The 19,684-nt window shown below is 37.6% G+C and overlaps 4 protein-coding genes across 7 annotated transcripts; 1 reads left to right on the forward strand and 3 right to left on the reverse strand.

Moving 5' to 3' along the window:
• LOC128676347 (malate dehydrogenase, cytoplasmic-like) lies at window positions 1-2,096 on the reverse strand. 2 transcript variants are annotated; one of them, XM_053756411.2, is made up of 2 exons: window positions 1,845-2,096; window positions 1-1,228 (listed from the first exon to the last, which is right to left on the reverse strand). In XM_053756411.2, exons 1-2 carry the CDS (start codon window positions 1,845-1,847, stop codon window positions 236-238), a joined length of 996 nt encoding a protein of 331 aa, XP_053612386.1. In that variant the 5' UTR covers window positions 1,848-2,096; the 3' UTR covers window positions 1-235. The 2 variants fall into 2 exon arrangements, with proteins under 2 accessions (XP_053612386.1, XP_053612385.1); XM_053756410.2 differs by lacking the exon at window positions 1,845-2,096 and adding an exon at window positions 1,468-1,711.
• A 1,563-nt stretch (window positions 2,097-3,659) lies between these two features.
• Window positions 3,660-6,324, reverse strand: LOC128676716 (malate dehydrogenase, cytoplasmic-like). Of its 3 annotated transcripts, none has more exons than XM_053756999.1 (3): window positions 6,138-6,324; window positions 5,809-5,891; window positions 3,660-5,011 (listed from the first exon to the last, which is right to left on the reverse strand). In XM_053756999.1, the coding sequence occupies exons 1-3, from the start codon at window positions 6,163-6,165 to the stop codon at window positions 4,013-4,015; spliced, it is 1,110 nt and encodes a 369-aa protein (XP_053612974.1). In that variant the 5' UTR covers window positions 6,166-6,324; the 3' UTR covers window positions 3,660-4,012. The 3 variants fall into 3 exon arrangements, with proteins under 3 accessions (XP_053612974.1, XP_053612973.1, XP_053612975.1); XM_053756998.1 differs by having other exon boundaries at window positions 5,813-5,891; window positions 6,011-6,324; XM_053757000.1 differs by having other exon boundaries at window positions 6,011-6,324.
• Window positions 6,325-7,715: 1,391 nt separating this feature from the next.
• Window positions 7,716-17,300, forward strand: bsf (bicoid stability factor). Its single transcript, XM_053756609.2, has 9 exons — window positions 7,716-7,946; window positions 8,550-8,737; window positions 9,193-9,391; window positions 9,762-10,080; window positions 10,333-11,883; window positions 12,527-12,763; window positions 14,053-14,199; window positions 15,168-15,873; window positions 16,708-17,300. The coding sequence occupies exons 1-9, from the start codon at window positions 7,816-7,818 to the stop codon at window positions 17,139-17,141; spliced, it is 3,912 nt and encodes a 1,303-aa protein (XP_053612584.1). The 5' UTR covers window positions 7,716-7,815; the 3' UTR covers window positions 17,142-17,300.
• A 351-nt stretch (window positions 17,301-17,651) lies between these two features.
• Window positions 17,652-19,199, reverse strand: LOC128676479 (uncharacterized). Its single transcript, XM_053756610.2, has one exon. It carries the CDS (start codon window positions 19,051-19,053, stop codon window positions 17,662-17,664), a length of 1,392 nt encoding a protein of 463 aa, XP_053612585.1. The 5' UTR covers window positions 19,054-19,199; the 3' UTR covers window positions 17,652-17,661.
• Window positions 19,200-19,684: the final 485 nt, after the last annotated feature.

Consider the following 19,684-nt stretch of genomic DNA (forward strand, 5'->3'; position numbering starts at 1 on the left):
TTAGAACAATCAAAAATATAATATAAAAACACTATTATGTTTGATGCATAACATGTAGCAATAACTGAAAATTACAAAAAGAGACAACAACGACATGACGTGGTATCCTATTCTTACATTTACACTGGTGTTAAGTTGACAATTTATACTCTTTACATCGCTGTCAACTAAAAATAGTTTGATGATCTCTAATTGCTATGATTACTTAGAAAAATTGGTCTTATAAATTACTCAGTCAATCCTTGCAGACGTCCAATGCGTCTTGCTTTTCATCAGCGAGCTCCTTGCCAGTTTCATCTAACATTTTACGGGCAAAATCACTGATGGTAAGGCCCTCGACGATCTTCCATTTGCCATTGGTTACAGTAACAGGAAATGAGAAGACAACATCACGGGGTGTGCCATAAGATCCATCAGAGACTACACCCATGCTGACCCAACGGTCTCCAGTGCCCAAGAACCAGTCTCTCATGTGATCTGATGCTGCTTTCGCCGCAGACAATGCTGAGGACATTTTCCTGGCAGCAATCACAGCAGCACCACGCTTCTGCACAGTGCTAACGAATGTAGTCTTCAAGTAGTTGTCATCGTTAATAACTGCTGGCACAGGTTTCTGAACGCCTCCAATGTTGACCTGAGCATTGCTCGCATCAGGGAACTGAGTGGAGGAATGGTTGCCCCAAATGATGACATTCTTCACATCACGCACGGGCACTCCAATCTTAGCTGCCAGCTGTGACTGGGCGCGGTTCTGATCCAGACGAGTCATGGCTGTAAAGTTCTCTTTAGGGATAGACGGCGCATATTTTGAGCAAATCAATGCATTTGTGTTAGCAGGATTGCCGACAACAAGGACTTTGACATCTTTTCGTGCAACCTTATCCATAGCTTGCCCTTGTTCTTTGAAAATTCTTACATTGGCAGAGAGAAGGTCCTTTCTCTCCATACCTTCTTTTCTAGGCATGGCTCCTACGAGGAAAGCTGCAGCAACATCTTTGAAAGCTTCTTCAGGGTTGGCAGTTGGTAGAACTCCAGCAAGAAGGGGCAGAGCACAATCAGCTAGTTCCATCACTACTCCTTCTAAAACACCCATCATTGGGGCGATATCAAGGAGATGAAGGTAGACAGGCTGCTCGGGGCCAAATACAGCGCCTGAGGCGATCTGGTACAGCAGAGAATAGGCAATTTGGCCTGCTGCTCCGGTCACAACAACTTTGATTGGTGAAGCCTGAAACATCATAGTTAAATATGGTCAGATTGTACCTAAGAAAAATTATTACTATACAGTTACGAGCTTATTATAGGTCAATGTATAATCAATGATTTTGCAATTTAAACAAACTTTATCAACATATTTTTTTTTATCTTATAAGAATCTCGTAAGGCCTTGAAATATTCATACATTATTATAATGTAAGTTACATAATAACAACACATTTTGATTTGATTAAATTTATAAAGAGTTACCATATCAACAGTTTTTGAAATAACTACTGGTACTGTATCGGAAATGTTGGGGGCAGTCGGAGCACAGCACAAACATGACATTCTCGAGAGCTTTGTTCTAACAAAATAATCTATATTGGAAAGTGATACATATTTTATCTCACGATTAAGAGATATCGCCTATCTGTATATCATAAAATATTTTAATGATTTCGACTTTGAAAACTACTACTAGGTACCTATCTTATTGAACCTGAAATTCTCTAATTAGACATTTTCACATTATATCTTTTTTATAACCTCATAAAGGTCAGCTGAATGTCACTGGAGATAACAACACTAATCATTAACTAAATAGGTAGTAACAGTTTCAGTATAAACACACAAAGGATACATACCATTTTAACGATAAATATAATACCAACAAACGCCGTTTATTCAATAACCTTACACTAGAGCAAACGGACGCCGGGTACAATAAACTTTTTTGATTATATATAAAGCAGGAAAACGTTACATAAAAATGTTAATATATTGCTACCGCGCAATTATCACAAATCCGCGACTGCACTGCACTTATTCCCAATAATATCCGCCGACAGTCGAGTCGACACGAGCGAGCGAGACAGCGAGACGATACGAAGGCCAAGGCCAAAGTAGGGATGGCGGCGATCAGAGATCGAAGAATCGATTTTTCAAACCCAAATAATCGATTTTTTACATCAATTTATAGTACTTAATCGATATCCGATACCTTTGAAAATTTACGTCCAATTTTACTGTTTTTGTAAAAACGATAAATTTATTTACCATATAAGCCATATGGCTTATATAGTCTATTTTCCTATAGTAAAAATACATTTAGAAAATAATTTGTCCTCTTTTATTATCGTATCTTTCTTGTTTTTAATAAAATTAACTTATATTGGTTCATTATAAATGCAAACTTGAAAATAAATCGATTTTATAGAATGACTACTTTATGACAGTTCACTTTGGTTGGCGGCTGCATGATGGCTAGTGATGTGCAGATATAGGGAGTATTACCGCACATTTATCCCGCCAGAGTACAGCACTGTATGTTAGGTACACAAAAGCTTTGCCGCCTTTTGCTATGTCGATTAAAACGTTTATTTTAGAGTACTTTAATTATCCTTTCATTATGTAAGCATTCGTTTGTGAAAATATATAACAATGTTGCATATTCGGGTGCCAAAATATTAGGAAAAATCGTTTTCCATAACATAAAAAACTTCTAAAACTATGGGATATACCTCACGGTGTAAAATTTTCGAGCCAGAGTAACGGTCGAAAAGAAGCTCGGAACACTTATTAAAATATGGACTTCATACAGGTAAGACATTCAGTCAAAATAAAGTTTATATCACTTTTTGACCACAGTTGACCAAATAATGCAGAACGCGCTTTTTGCCTCCATTGGCAATGTTTGTGTACCTTAGTTGTACCAATATCGCCATTCTCATTGTCTCACACGAATATTAAAGACACTAATGGGCGTAAAAAGTCATGTTTCGGATCAACGGCACAAAAAGCTTTACTTCTAAGTAGTTTGTAGACAAACTTCCGAGTTTGCTTCGAGACTACCGGTAGCCTGCATTTAAGCTGACAATGTCTAGTCTCTTACAATGTCTAATGTGGGGCCGCGCGCGGGATCCTTCTAAATTAATGGTCTAATGCATTAAAGAGTCCAGTGTTGGCTATATCGACAGATCAGACAGACGATAGCTGCGGCTTTGTGTGTGGCTTGCTGGGAAAGCTCGCCAGTGGACAACTGCAAAGCCACGTTGAACGGCGACCCCATATATCAACAAAATAAATAGTAGGTACCTACATAATGGACGAGCGAGCATGTTTGCTTATTTTTAATCCTCGACATCAAAAGGGAGTTCAACGTATCTGTGTATAGCTATGTCTGCTTGTGGCATCGTATCATAGCAGCCAAACGGTTAAACCTAATTTGACCTCGTTTTTTTTATTTGAAAGATAATTTAATCAAGAGTTCTTAGGTATGTTTAGAAAATGTGCGTTCAACCATTTGGAAACCGTTAGCTCTTTTCTAACAGATCAGATGATGCCAGCCAGCAATTTCGGAGGGTGGTTTTTTAAATTTTTAATTTACTTATTTTTGTAAAGCTTATGGCTTAAAGTAAAAATGTTTAACAGAACATAACACTTATAGGGTTACTTATTTATGTGAAAGTGAGAACAATTATCAACACCTTATAAATATATTATTTAAAAAATATATAAAAAACAATAATGCTTGACGCCCAGATATCAAAAATAATATGAACCAAAAGAAAATAACAATGGTATGCCCATGATTAAATATGTATGTATATCGGAAGACGTCCATTAAAACAGTGGTGCAGTAACATTTGGAAGTATATGTCTAAAGAATAATTATAAAGAAACTAGCATATTCATAACAGGTACCACGTACCACCATGGGGATAATGGCATTCTTACACTGAAACAAGTGTTGCAATTACAAGAACTGCAATCATTCCATTTACTAATTAAATTATTATCAACTAAAAATACACTACGATTTTGACTTGCAGTGTTCCAATGCCTCCTTTTTTTCTTTTATAAGTTCATCGGCCGTTCTGTCTAACATTTTGCGAGCATAATCGCTGATGGTTAAACCCTTAACAATCTTCCAGCTACCGTTGCTTGTAATAACAGGGAATGAGAAGATAATATCACGAGGTGTGCCGTAAGATCCATCAGACATCACAGCCATGCTCACCCATTCGTCGTCAGAGCCCATATGCCAGTCTCTCATGTGATCAGAAGTTGCCTTAGCAGCAGACATGGCTGATGACAATTTTCTGGCATTAATCACGGCAGCTCCACGTTTTGCAATAGTGCTAACGAATTTGGTCTGCAAGTACTTATTGTCTTTAATAACTTCTGGTACAGGTTGCCCTCTACCGGCGATCGTGACCACCGCATTGCTAGCATCAGGGAACATAGTGGTGGAATGGTTACCCCAAACGATGACATTCTTGATAGTGTGTACAGGTACTTCCATTTTAGCTGCCAAATGATGCAGAGCTCGGTTCTGATCTAAACGAGTCAATGCTGTAAAATTTTCTTTGGGGATAGATGGTGCATATGTGCTGCAGATAAATGCATTTGTATTAACAGGGTTGCCAACAACGACAACTTTAATATTTTTGCTTGCCACTTTATCAATTGCTTGCCCTTGTGCTTTAAAAATGTTTACATTGGCCTTGAGAAGGTCCTTTCTCTCCATACCTTGTTTCCTGGGCATGGCTCCCACGAGGAAAGCTACGGCAGCATCTTTAAAAGCTTCCTCTGGGTTGGCAGTGGGCTGAACCCCAGCAAGAAGAGGTATCGCACAGTCATTTAGTTCCATCACTACTCCTTTTAGAACACCCATCATTGGGGCGATATCAAGAAGTTTAAGGTAGACAGGCTGTTCAGGGCCGAAAACGGCACCCGAGGCGACTTGATACAGTAGAGAATAGCCAATTTGACCAGCCGCACCTGTCACGACAACTTTTAGTGGTGCAGCCTGAAACGTCATAATAATAATATGGTTATATTGTACCTAAGAATAACTTACGCACTTATCAACATAATTATTTTATCTTATTAGAATCTTGTACGGGGAATGCATACTGAAAGTGGCATAGTTAATAAGGTAGATATTAAGTAATTTATCTTAAAATACTAAGCCTAGAGCACAATAATTAACTAAATATTAATAATTGACTAATAACGAGTATGACTTGCCGCCGTATAGCGTCTCCATTCAATAGTAGTGCTAAAACCTGAGTTTTAATTTTCCGTCCCATTCTCTGCTCAATATAGATAAAGAGCATAAAAATAATGCGATTTGATTTGATTATATTAGCACATTGATGTCTCATTTTGGGTACCTAGCTACTATTCAAGTTGCGCGGACATTTTGAGAACGTCCAATTGATCACTTGGTCCACAATCTGTATGTAGGTACCTAGTACCTATATTATATTATAGAGCATAACTCATATTAAGTTAGTACCCCTACACTTTTTTCATTTCTTTGAACACGCTAAATTCTGATAGGTACTGGTATCTGGTACTGGTTCTATTTTAAATAATGAAACATTTTTCTGTCGGTAAATACATTGAAGTCACGGAGCTAGATACTGTAAACTACTTATATTGCCTAAATGCCGTATAGCACTGATAGATTTAATCAAATTGAAATAAGTGCCACTCATAATACTACATTCTTTGATTGCATCTTCAAGTCTTTGCGATATGACATACAATTTGATTAAACCAGGCACTGCAATACGGTTTCAATAAGAAATAAGTACTGACGAACATCAGAAATTTGCCCTCTATGGGGTGGGCAGAAGCAACCTCTTTTCTCCTTCGATGTTGCGTAGTCCCGCACGTGTACTCTGAAAGTTATTAAATAATTAGACAGAAAGTAAGGCACAAGAAGATTTATGAATTTTAAGATAAAATACAAACTACATTTCGCTTTACACTTGCAATAAAAACAATCACCTATACTTACTTACTGAACCCACATGGTGTTTGTGGGTTATTTGAAGAATTTGGATCAGATGCTTTGGAAATATTTAGAGTTTTCATAGCACGAGAAGTTAATACATTTAAATATTTCACAGTAAAATATCCCTTACCAAAAACCAACGTAAATCTGATCATCATCTTTCATTATAAAACGAATGAAAAGAAAAAAAAAATTGAGGTTAATAGGTATATCAATTAAAGTAAAACATTTATATAAAATTGAGAGGCAAGTTTAATTTGCGTGGTTGTCACTCTGAATGATGAAACTTGGCTCCCATTTTTTCATCGTAGTTTTTGTTGAAGGTCATAAAGGTATATAACAAATTAAAAATATATTTTGACGTTAAGTAGTATCTGTGAAGGTCTGATTTCTGCATTAAATGTTTCGAATATTTGGGGTTTCAAATGAATTAATTAGGAATCAAGGCCCGTAAAGGGTATTTAAAAGAATATAAAAATGTATTAACAATTATTTCAGGTCGTGTTTAGACGAGATTTTTCCAAAGATTGACCATAGGCCTTGAACCAAGGTAGTCTGCGTCCTCATTCACCTTCACCTCAACCTCACACTCATTTATTTTTACCGCTAAACAGCTGAAACAGCAGAGCTCTCATTATATAGGCAGTGTAATTATAAGGTACTGAGGCAAAAGAATCTAGGTCATAAAGTCAGCAAAGTGCATCTGATACCCCTGGTATTGCAGGTGTCCATAGGCTGTGGTAACTTATCATCAGGAGCCAAACATGCATGCAGCCTTTTTGCCTGTTAGGTAGTATAATAAAAACAAAGTTTAGCTAGATTGAATAGATTTTGAATTGTCAAAAAATGCTCCAAACAATTGCAGCGACGCGCGACAGCGCGTTTTCTTTATTTTTGAACTTGGTTTAACATTTGCCGCGTCAAAATGATGTATCATAGAGAAAAATAAAGTAAACTACTCATCCGAGTCTCTATGGTCTGGTATATATTGTATTGTCTATTAATCCCGTTATGCCGGGTCCACATTAAAGCCGTTTTATTTACGCACACGCGCCATTCGCGACATGAATTCACGGCACAAATTCAATAATTATCAACATTCACATGATGCTCAGTTCTTGAAACCCACCGTGAAATCTATGCAGGACATGCTGCTGCAATAACTTTGTTATGGCGACATATAACTATTTAGACGTACAAAATAAGATATTAAAAAGCGTTGGTATGCTTATATTTTTTGCATCCCACATTACATTTTCAGAATGGTAATGCTCTAAAAAAAGCATTAAGTTTCGTGCGGGGGCGCGAATATATGCAAACGCCAACCAAAGGTGGCGCGAACCCTTTGTCGCGGGACAAAATATTGACAATGATTGTGGAACAGGCATGAACACATAGATAACGCGCGTGTACTTCGCGAAGACATTTTCGTTCATGTTTGTTCACGGAGTTTCACGGCAATAATGTGGAGTCGGCATTAAAGTTAAAACATACTTTGATCTATAATATGTTTTGTCCCTATTGCACTTTATAAATTTGAAAATGATAGAAACAGACAAAACATATTTTAGCTTAAAGTACTTATGTTCTATTTAATGAAAAACCAAGAGACTGCAGATGATGGCTGTATGAGCTTAGAACCCTTTGCCTTTCCATATGGGTAAACGAAACAAAAATAATGTCTATTCCTAATTTGTGACATAATAATAACCTCAAATTCTTTTCGTATTCTACTACATCGAGGAGATCTTTTCAAAGTGTTATTTTTACTGTGAAATATTTAAATGTGTTAATAAACTGATATAACAATGTCGTTGCTCCGTTCTACGAAGTTTGTGAGATATTTCACTGGTGCGGCGAGGACACTTATATTGAACAGTGCTAAAGCCGCTGAAACAAATACTCTAATAAACCCAAAAACACTTTGTGGGCTTAATAAGTAAGTAGTTTGGTCTACAAGAATTTGTTGTTAAATTTGATATTTCAGATTCTATTATATTTTGTTGAGACAAAGGAACTACTAACTGTACCACGCAGCTCTTCATTCCATGAGAATTTTGGGAATCTGTATAAGCTTTTATGTGAATGTGTCTATTATACACAGAAATATTCCTGAGATAAGTGCACTCAACCAGATATACACATATAAACCTATAGGCCAATCACGTAACTGAGTCTTCACTTGCAAGTTACAGAGGCTCTTAGGCAGACAATAAAGGGAATGTATCTAGCTCTCTATACCTTTTGTAACTCTTCAGTAACTTTGCAGACTAAGATTCACATGAATCTATGGAAAAGAACTGAACATCCACTGCACACTACACTTGCTTAGTTTATCTATGATACCTTGAGTTTAAAGACCTACCTATTTTGCCATTTTGTATGAACCAGTCTGTCAATGAGCAGATGTGTATGTTGTGTTGTTTTTAAGTGTAAAGTATTATGCACCCTAAATATGGAACCTTAGGAACGGAATAAACTTTTTCTTATTTTAATTTTAATATTTAAATATGTATTCCATCTTATCTGGCTGAACTTTCAGTGTGCTTGTGAGAGACTATTCAACATCAAAGAAGACAGAAAGCCTCGAACCGCTGTTACAAAAATTGGATTCTGACGTACGCCGTGTGGGCCGTATTTCTAAGAAAGACATTGACGAAGTGTTTGATGAGATACGCTCCAAAAACAACATCACCAGTTCACAGTCATTACTTGTTATAAGATGTTGTGGTATGTACCTTTTTTATATAACAAATTAGATGTAGCCTGATGTCAGCCTATGTTTAAATTCTTAGATGTTTCCTTCACTGCTGAGGATTGTGACTCCTTCTCCAATTCCACCAGAAATGGTATAGAGAGAATTTGTATAGAGTAAAACTTTTTCTTTATTTTTGACAAGGCTTCTTGGCTAAAAATCTATCGCATAGGGCATAATATCAACCACATTCCAGCAAGACATGTATCAAGTCTTCCTCCTTGTTACTTTTACTTTCTGTGAGAGTAAAGGTTGTGGCAATAATTTTTGCACTGGTGTGGCCATGTTTTAAATTTATATGGCAATAGTGCAATGAAAACCCTTGATAGTGTCTAACAAAATTGACAGAAAAGTCCGTAAACGCTGGCACTTGCATACTTTTATTACAAGTTTGTTAACAACCATTTTACAACTATGTTACCTACTTTAGGAGAGCTTGTCCCCGAAGAATTACCGGAACAGAGAACCCTGCTAGTCCAGAAAATATGGAATGTGCTAACAGAGAGGGGTATCCCTATGGACATCTCACATTATAATGCTTTACTCCGAGTGTATATTGAAAATGAACATCTATTTTCACCAGCTAAGTTCTTGGAGGAGTTGGAAAAGAAAGGGTTACAGCCAAACAGGTTAGTCTTGTCACTCATAGTATATATACTAGGCTCTAAAACCATTATTATATACACCTAAATCGTTCTCAGGAATCCACTATTCATTGGTGATAACCTACAAAATTTTGTCAGTAGTTTGAGGTTAGAGTTTATGCATCAGGGGACTTCTTTTAATAACAGTAAGGATTATTAATAACACATTCCCTACTTATTATCAAAAAAATAGTGGTCAGAAAAACTAGGAGTGTCTTCAAAATTTTTTTCATATCCAAAGATTGCCTGGAAGAAATTGCTTATAGGCTTCCACCATTTTCTTGGTCACCTATTTAAGTTTCAGGTTACTAAAATTATGTGCAATAAAGTATATAGTGTTGATATAATTTTTCAGAGTGACATACCAAAGACTTATGTGGAGATATTGCCAAGATGGAGATGTTGAGGGTGCAACAAAAGTTCTAGAAAAGATGAGGGAACTCAACTTCCCTGTATCCGAACCGGTACTCAATGCTCTGGTCATGGGTCATGCATTCCATGGAGACACCGAAGGTGCCAAAGCTGTGTTGCAGACGATGGCCGGAGCAGGATTACAACCATCCAATAGAACTTACACATTGTTAGCTTGTGGGTACGCTAAACAGGGAGATTTGGCTGGTGTGGAGGATGTTATAAAAATTGCTACAGAGAAAGATGCTTATATGACTGATAAGGTAATCTTTGAATGTAATTTTGAGTTGGCAATTCTAATCCTAAGGACAGCTGAGCTGATCGATATTTTATTTCAATTAAAGGACTTACACTAATTTAAGTAGCTTAAATTATTTTGTCCTTAACTGCCTTCCTTATTTTATTTTTTTATACAACTAAGTTACACTCTGTAGAGTGGTAAACAATATGAATTTTTAATTTAGAATGTATTTATTAAATTTTGTTTTAATAGTATCAATTTTATCTAATTTCAGGATATTCTAGATATAGTGGAACATCTGTCACTTGGCGGCCACGGAGATAAAGTGGAACAACTGTTCCCACATCTTCAAAAAAGCGTCGGTTACAACCAAGAAGTGTGCAATCTCATCCTGCGCCTTCTAAACAAGGGCCAAGACGAACCTGCCAAGAAAGTCATGAATACTATGCCTAAATCCACAAATATCGATGACACATTGTTCAAAGGAGCATTCTTTGTTAAACATCTTCTTAAACTAGGCAGGCCAATCGATTCCGTCATAAAAACATGCAGTGATCTACAAAAAGATGACTTAGTCCCCAATGCATTTTACATCGCAACAGAAGGGGCTCTACAATTAGGACAAATTGAATTGGCACAAAATCTGTTTAAGGAACTCAAAAGATGCGGCATAGAGATAAGACAGCATTATTACTGGCCGCTACTGGTTCAGAAAGGGAAAGAAGGTGATGAGGAAGGTCTGTTGCAAATTTTGAGAAATATGACCACTGATGGCCTTGTGCCTACAGGGGAAACTCTCCGGGACTATGTCATACCTTACATGGTCGAAAGAGACACCCCGCAGAATGTTATACTCAAATTACAAATCTGCGGTATTCCAACCATAGTGTGCGCAAGAAACATTATGCTAGAGCTTTTAGAATCCGGCAAAACAAGGAAGGCAGCTCAAATTGCTGTCGAGTACCATCCGAGAGGGCAATATAATTTGGTCGCCCGACCTCTCCTAAACAGTCTGAGTAAAACTAAAGACATTGATTCCTTTGTTACGATTTTACACGTGACAAGTAGCAAAGTGACAAATTTAGAAGACGAGTCGAATGATGAAGTCCCAAATGACGATAGGGATACCATTGAAACGGGGCGTTTAGTGAAATCTGCTGTTAAGATTTTAGGAACTCCAGCATTGTGTGAAGAACTGCTTACCAAAATCCATTCAAAGGGTATAAGGCTCAGTGCCGATTCAGCGGAGTCAATTCAGATGTACCTCGGTGAACAGATGTCAAACAATCTGTCAGAGTTGCTGACACAACTGACGTCGAGTGATTTGGAATCAGTGCCAGTTGAGAACGTTAAACGTGACCCGGGAGTCCGAAATTCGGCCCAATTGGAACAACTCATCAATAGGCTGAAGTCTAAAGAAGGGTCGAACATTAAACGTTTGCAGAAACAGTTGCTCTCTTTGTATATAAAAGAAAATAATATCGTTAAAGTGGGAAGCTATGTTGAAGAGTTGAAAGGGGAGAATTTCGAGCTGAGTCCAGCGACGTTGGCTCAACTTTTCGAGTTTTATTGTCAACACGACCAAATTGACAGAGCTAATGAATATAAGGCTCAGATAAACGAAAAATACCCAGATTTCGTGTTAAATAAGTTTAAGTTGATACAAATGGCGTTTGCGCTCGTAAGGGCGAATAGATACGATGAGGCTGTGAAGTTTTTGCAAGAACATAAGATACCAGAGGAGAGTGAACCCCCTAGTTTCGTTTACAACTCCAAATGCTGGCAGATGTTGAATGTTTTGGCGGAGCAAAAGGATGATGTTAAAGTAAGTTTATTCAAGAATTCGTCCACCCCGTGAGGGGTAAAGACGTGAGACTACGTATACGTATTTATTTTTATTTCCTATTGTTTTTCAACACACGTCCTCTGTTGAACGTGTGCTCCATAGTAAACATTTTAACAAACCAACATTCGTTCTATAAACCAATATAGAAACTTCAGCATCAGCTTCCATATAACTAACTATTGAAATTAAAATTTTATAATAAATCCGCCTGCCGTTCCATATTCTTGTTTGCAAATACCCACAGGGTTCATATTGTACCTATTATGTAAACAGTGTTAGCTAAGAGAACTGATGTACAATATGAATGGCAATAAACGATTTGTATTGAATTCAATTCAATTTAGCTACACTGCACAGTGAATATGTAATTATGAAAATTATTTTTCAGTTTCAGTAAAATTTACTAGGAAACTTCTAGCAGAAAAACCGCCTAGCGTGTAAGAATACGCCGAAATATTATTAAACAGACAGAAATAAAAATAAATAATAGAAAATGATCCGTTTCCTTTTCAGAAAAAAAAAAATATATATATACATTAATAAAACATATTTTATAAGGGTTCCATTTCCTTGAGATACGGATACTGAAAAAAAAAAACGTTAACCAATCTTCACATTTCAGGTCAAGGAACTAACAAACATTCTAATCGAAAGGAACTACATTGAAGCTTCCAACGTGCACTTAGGACCGCTAATCAAAGTGCACATTCTGAAGGACGACATAGACACAGCACTGAAAGAGTTTGAAAACTGTTGTAAAAAATACAGGAGTACGCCGTGGAAAGGAGAGTTGATGAAAGCGCTCATCTTGAAGGAGGACGCGACGAAATTGCAGTGGTTGGCCGACCTTAGCACTCAGGTGAGTGTTTTATTTCTTGAATCAACAGTTTAGATAGATAGATAAAACGTTTATTTGCTAGTACTGCATACATACAGGCGACACATTTGACAAATGTTTACACAAAGTTAAAACAAACATAACAGAAATAAATACATATTACACGAACTTATATCTAATATTCAAGAGGTCAAATCCTCCTGTATGTGCTGCAGTAGTGCAAAAAGGCTAAACCTCAGCGTGGGAGCCTGTGAGGCGACACACTGGTTTTCAGTTTTAGCCCGATGATGAATATAGAGTATTGGTGTGCTGAGTGTAGAGGAAGCGAGCGAGATTTGTCCGTATCGGGGGAAGGGAAATCCCTAGTCTGTCCACGCCCGTTGTTTAAACCAATAATTTATGTATAACAAAAACAATTATGTAACTGTAATTAAAATACAACAAGAAGATCCACAAAAAATATATATTTAGCTTTATTTAGGAAATCGGCCGTATTTAATAACACCGGTAGCATCTAATAACATGCCATTACATAACATCACGTTAGCCTAATCTACCAACACACCAGCCCCACCTACCAACAAACCAGCCTCACCTACCAACACGCCAGCCTCACCTACCAACACACCAGCCTCACCTACCAACACACCAGCCTCACCTACCAACACACCAGCCTCACCTACCAACACACCAGCCTCACCTACCAACACACCAGCCTCACCTACCAACACACCAGCCTCACCTACCAACACGCCAGCCTCACCTACCAACACACCAGCCCCACCTACCAACACACCAGCCCCACCTACCAACACACCAGCCTCACCTACCAACACACCAGCCTCACCTACCAACACACCAGCCTCACCTACCAACACACCAGCCTCACCTACCAACACACCAGCCTCACCTACCAACACACCAGCCTCACCTACCAACACACCAGCCTCACCTACCAACACACCAGCCTCACCTACCAACACACCAGCCTCACCTACCAACACGCCAGCCTCACCTACCAACACACCAGCCCCACCTACCAACACACCAGCCCCACCTACCAACACACCAGCCTCACCTACCAACACACCAGCCTCACCTACCAACACACCAGCCTCACCTACCAACACACCAGCCTCACCTACCAACACACCAGCCTCACCTACCAACACACCAGCCTCACCTACCAACACACCAGCCTCACCTACCAACACACCAGCCTCACCTACCAACACACCAGCCTCACCTACCAACACACCAGCCTCACCTACCAACACACCAGTCCTCACTGACGGAGCCCCCGGTTGCAGATCCACGGGGAGGTGAACATCCTGCACGACCTGGTGCTGGCGTTCGTGGAGTGCGGGCGGCTGCGGCAGGCGCGCCGCATCCTGGAGACGCCCGGCCTGCACACGCGCCTGCGCCGCCTCGACGACGCCTGTCTGCGGTATGTCGAGGTCGGTGTGAACCACTTTTTTTTCACCTCAATAGGTTGTGTACTCATGATGACCTCGGTGGCGCAGTAGTGAAGTGCTTGCCTCTGAACCGAGAGGTCCCGGGTTCGATCCCCGGGTTCGGGTCACGATGGAAAACGATCTTTTTCTAATTGGCCCGGGTCTTGGATGTTTATCTATATGTATTTGTTATAAATGTGTATTTGTTATAAAATATAGTATCATTGAGTTAATATCCCATAACACAAGTCTCAAACTTACTTTGGGGCTAGCTCAATCTGTATGATTTGTCAGAATATATTTGTTTATCATCCTAAATTGAATAAAGTCTGTTCATAGCCGTGGCTCCATAAGATTGTCTCACACTATATCTGTAAACTATTTGCGTAAGAAGCGGAGGTGGTGTAATGATTAAGGCGCTCACTTATGACCGAAATACCCAGGTTCGAATCCTACTCGTACTGTCTACTACTTAGAATGAAACACACAACTTTTTAGCACTATTATTGAAGTGTTTGCCATTGTATTTTCTATTTTACACACGAGTTAATAATCGATCAGTGTGCAGTATTTCTCTCGATGTTTTCCTTCATCGGCAAGGTTAACGTGGACTATAGGTCCGTCACCTATAGGGGCCAATCGATTGGTAAAAAAAATAATTTTGCATTGCATTAAATTCCTTGAATATTTCGACTTTAAATATTTACGATTGAACGATCCCCGGTAAAGTCAATATGTCTTGTATGTATATCTATATTTACTGTGTGGGAATTTCGGTTTTTATAAAACGTATCCTATGTGTTCAATTTTAGTGCGCTTCGACGGATGAATTATATTAGCAGGATATGTTATTATATTAAGTATCATTGGGTTAACATACCATAACACAAGTCTCAACTTCTGTGAGGCTAACTCAATCTGTGTGATTTGTCAATGTAAGATACATTATATTTATTTAATTATATTCCCAGGAGGGTAAATCGGAACACCTAGAAGGTTTACTGGAAGCAACCAAGGAACTTTCACACATCGACCGCTCCAACATCTTCTACCATCTCCTGGTCACATACTGCAAAGCAGACGAAACCGACAAAGCTGTGGGACTATGGACTGTCCTCCAAGAAGAAGGCGAAATACCAAGCGACCAATTCTTAAATTACCTAGGTAAACACCTCAAATCGAAGAATAGGAAAGTGCCATTTGTCTTGCCAGATGACAACACGGTCAAAGTGAAGAAAACACATGTGACAGTACCGAAGCAGAGTGTACCTGCAAAACCAACTAAAAACCAAGTGAGCGAGCAAGTTGAAAATCTGATCAAGGATGGAAAACATGAAGAAGCGATGAATGTTACATTGAAAAGTGTCAATGAAGGTGTAATGCCTAGACCGAATATCCTAAAATTCTTATTGAAAAGTCTCGCTGTAGATGGCAACGTGGAAAAGATAAAAGAGTTTGGTCAATATGCGAATGATTCATTAAAGAAACGGATAACTTATGATGACAAACTTACTCTGGCCATTTTCAAGCGAGGCTCCGGGGCGAGCCATGTGGATAATTTGTTGGAAACGTTCAGTCGGGCCAGGACTGACCAGGAATGGGAAGAGGCATTGTTAAGGTTCCCGAGGAGCAACTCACTGGTGTCTGTCATAGATAATGAGGCGATTCTTGCTAAATGTGAGTATTAGTGTAGTTTTCTTGTAAGTTTCTATACTTAGGAGATTATTCTATACTAGATAAAGGATTTTATTCGATACTGTTATATTTACATTATACAAAATGTGGTCATAATGTAGTTCAAGGTTCTTTTAAAAAAAAATTTAAACACATACAGGCTAAAAAGTGGCAACTGACTGTATCTAATAAAAAACTATAATCGTTTCTAATAAGATTAATTACACAGGGTTATTGGTATCAAACGCAAAACCTCAAGGACTACTTGTGTACATCATAACAAGAAACTTTTACTCTGCGACTTTTCGTGATTCGTAGTTTTTTTTTTTCATATAAGAAAAAACAATTTAATTTTCGATTCTACACATCTTAACTCTATGTAAAAGCCAAGCAACACGAGACAGTACAGTAGCGTTTTGTAGCGGAATCGAACATAGAATTAACGTTTTATAGAAACGACATTTTTTAAAAAATTAAAAAAAAAGTATTTTATTATGTTTAGACAAAAGTCGTAGAACAAAAGATGTTATGCATACCTCTATGTACCTTACATAGAGACCTATGTAAGGTACACAGAGGTATGCGCCTTTGGAAGGTTATGCGTTAGATACCAGTAACCCTGTATAGTGTAATATAATTTATGATAGAGGTGTTGCGAATACTCACCGACAAGAGCATAGCTCTTAATAGAAGAAGCATAATTTGTACAACTATTTTTTTAGTTTTCGCTTATAAACAAAAGATAAAAATGTGGCGCTAGTGTGCGGTTTAGCCCAGACTTCGTTCAAAAATGCTGCTGTGATTAAAATTATTATAAATATCTTCGCTGCATTTCAGGTCACAAAATTGCAGAGATGGCAGCAACGAAAGGCTTCACGACCCCCGCTAACTTGTTATGGATGGAATACTTACTAGCCGGCAAAGAAAAAGAGGCGGATAATCTATGGAACAGTAGTCTGCGCAATGCTAGTGCCCTTGTGTTCAGAAGGCTACTTCAAGAAAGCCACGTCAGAAACGAACCGCGATTAATCGAGAAATTAATTGAAACTTTAAAATCCAATCAAGAGATATCATTAGGTTCAGTTGGAAATGCATACTCACGCCTCATTAATCTGCATTTGTTGAGTAATAGATTAGAAGAGGCAGAGAGTGTCCTACAAAGAGCGTTAGATTCTGGATTGAAAGGAGAGCATTTCAATAAAAATACTGTTAACAGACTGAAAACTGAAATCGAACAAGCGGGAAGGGAATTCAAATATTCTATAAATTAAATTTCAGCTCGTTTTTCTATGCTAGTAGTATCACTGTATAATATTTTTACGTTGTTGCGCATTTTACTTTTGTTTCTCATAAATCACACATATTACATAATTGTATAAATTCTAATTGACAGTGATTTAGTTATTACTTAATAAATTAATTAGTTGGTATTCTTGATTTTATTAATAAAAAAAACAACCTAGATGTCTCCCACACTGCCATTGCGAAATACCTGTATTCTATTATAGATGGCGCTAAATGCTAATAACATTTGCAATAAAAACACTAGATGGCGCTGTGTGTATTTTAATGCACTATGGATATTTTATTTCAACTATCCAGAGGGCATTTTAGGGAGCGAATCCGCGGGTAAACAATGTATGATATGAAAGTACTACATGCAGAAATTCATATGGCACTAGTAAGATTTGAACCTGAGACTGATCGCAGACATCTTAAGCACTGGACTACTACTGCTACTGCACTAATTTATGTGCACTTTTGGTAAAATAAAAAAAGACTTTATACAGTTTAATATTTTTTTATTGCATTCAACAGTTTCAACCTGTTTTTGAAATTTTTCAGCCTATCCATGTTGCTTACCGGCTTGGACTTTCTTGGGCGCATGACATTGTGCAGCCTGGTTGTGACCTCTACCAGGTTGATACTAAAATATTGCTTCATACAATGGCCACACGTTTGACGTTTGCCCGAGACTGACTCTTCACCAACAGTTTTGTAATACAACTTATTTGGTACATTCTTCAAGAATGAACAACACAAATCACAAATTTTGATTATTTTCTTAAGGAAAACTGGTTTTGAAATATTGTGATAATCATTATCACTGTGCTCCAGTTCTCCATGGTAATTCCTATAGTGCTTCTGTTTCGATATGTATTTTAACTTGCATAAACTGCACGTCTTTCGTTGTACATTAAGCATATATTGTGTTTCTCTTTCACTTGGATGGCTTCTTATTTGATGTTTGCGTAAGTTTTGGGGATCACTAGACACATACCAGTCACAGTATACACACAGGAAAGGGTGGCGCTTCTTAGTGGCTATGTGGGAGGATTCATGTTTGATAACTGATAACCTATTTGGAAATGTTTCCTGACAATATTTACAAGATATATTCTCTAATTCTATCAATTTTTGGTAACTAACAGTCTTACTCCTCCACTCCTCCTCTAACTCTGATTCTGTATATCCTGGTGCCAATATTTCATTTTTCTTTCCATCAGCAATAGAACTCATCCACGGCTCCAAGGGAACAGCTACTTTAATATCGGCCATTAGGTCATGGATCAAACCATTTGGATTGATAATATCTTCCTCCTCATCCTCAAAAATTAGTCTGTTACGAATTTTATCTGTATTATTATCATCATTATATTCTGCTTTAGCCTCAAACTCGTCATAATTATCATCAGAATCAATTTCAATAATTTCAACATCAAGATTTGAATTGCTATTGAGTAAATCTGGTAGAATACTACTTTCTGGACCAGATAATTCACTAATATTATTTTTATTATCATAGCTACTACTCAAATTATCATTATTATTGCTTACAATTTGTAATTCTGCCGAAGCTCCACTGTACTTTGTGTTATTATTGTGATGAAATTTTGTGATGTATGGATGTAATTTTTTAATGTGCTTCTCAAGTTTTCTTTTTGTTCTGCACTGTAGCTGACATTCTTGACATTTAAAGTATGTCTTTCTTAATAATGGTATTATTATGTGATTAGCATTATGGACTAAATGGCTATACTTATTAAGGAATGCTTCATCACAGAATTCACAGGTAATCACTTCACATGCATATAGATCTTCTTTTCTACCTTTGGCAACTAATATAGAATGTAAATCTTCATCACTGCTGCTGGATAGACTTCTCTTTCTGTAACTAATCATCGTTAGGTCTCAATTTATCATCAGATAAATACATGCATGCATCTGATATTATAATAATATTTTCCGGGGCAATTACTATGTTTGATAATTTCCTTAATTTTTCCTTTATCAATTTCTTGTGGAATAGGTACATAAGAGCGCAAGCAAAATCAGATTACACAAAAAAATTGTCTCCCTGCTCGACTTGAAACCTTGAAACGACAGTTCATGTCATGGTCATGGTATTTTTTTAAACTTGAAGGAAAAGTCATTAGCAAGCATATTAGTGTAGTGCCGTTGTGAAGAAAATTAGGGTATATTACGCAAAGCTCAGCGCAGATGGCGCTACTGGTACAACTAAGGTACACAAACATTGCCAATGGAGGCAACAAGCGCCAATTTTCAATATCGTTCCAGATTTACGACCAAAAATACATTCTACACAATCGTGGTACGAGTTTAAAAGGAAAAAGGAATGCTTTAGTGGATTATCCTGAAAATAATAACACTATTTTAGGTTATGTTCTGCATTATTTGGTCAACTGTGGTCATCTGATATAAACTTGATTATGACTGAAGATCTTACCTGTATGAAGTTCATATTTTAATAAGTCTTAATGTGTGAAGTGTTCCGAGTTTCTTTTACTGGCTC

This window comes from Plodia interpunctella, chromosome 16 (assembly GCF_027563975.2).
Source record: "Plodia interpunctella isolate USDA-ARS_2022_Savannah chromosome 16, ilPloInte3.2, whole genome shotgun sequence".
Lineage (NCBI taxonomy): Eukaryota > Metazoa > Arthropoda > Insecta > Lepidoptera > Pyralidae > Plodia > Plodia interpunctella.

Excerpts from the sequence above, each read along its gene's own strand:
- LOC128676347 (XM_053756410.2), bottom strand. The coding sequence starts at position 1,548 with ATGTCATGTTTGTGCTGTGCTCCGACTGCCCCCAACATTTCCGATACA. Across the intron at positions 1,229-1,467 it reads TTTCAAAAACTGTTGATATG|GCTTCACCAATCAAAGTTGT; the intron begins GTAACTCTTTAT and ends ATGATGTTTCAG.
- LOC128676716 (XM_053756998.1), bottom strand. The coding sequence starts at position 6,165 with ATGATGATCAGATTTACGTTGGTTTTTGGTAAGGGATATTTTACTGTG. Across the intron at positions 5,892-6,010 it reads ACACCATGTGGGTTCAGTAA|AGTACACGTGCGGGACTACG; the intron begins GTAAGTATAGGT and ends AATAACTTTCAG. Across the intron at positions 5,012-5,812 it reads ATAGAGGGCAAATTTCTGAT|GCTGCACCACTAAAAGTTGT; the intron begins GTTCGTCAGTAC and ends ATGACGTTTCAG.
- bsf (XM_053756609.2), top strand. The coding sequence starts at position 7,816 with ATGTCGTTGCTCCGTTCTACGAAGTTTGTGAGATATTTCACTGGTGCG. Across the intron at positions 8,738-9,192 it reads ACTTGTTATAAGATGTTGTG|GAGAGCTTGTCCCCGAAGAA; the intron begins GTATGTACCTTT and ends TACCTACTTTAG. Across the intron at positions 11,884-12,526 it reads AGCAAAAGGATGATGTTAAA|GTCAAGGAACTAACAAACAT; the intron begins GTAAGTTTATTC and ends TTCACATTTCAG.
- LOC128676479 (XM_053756610.2), bottom strand. The coding sequence starts at position 19,053 with ATGATTAGTTACAGAAAGAGAAGTCTATCCAGCAGCAGTGATGAAGAT.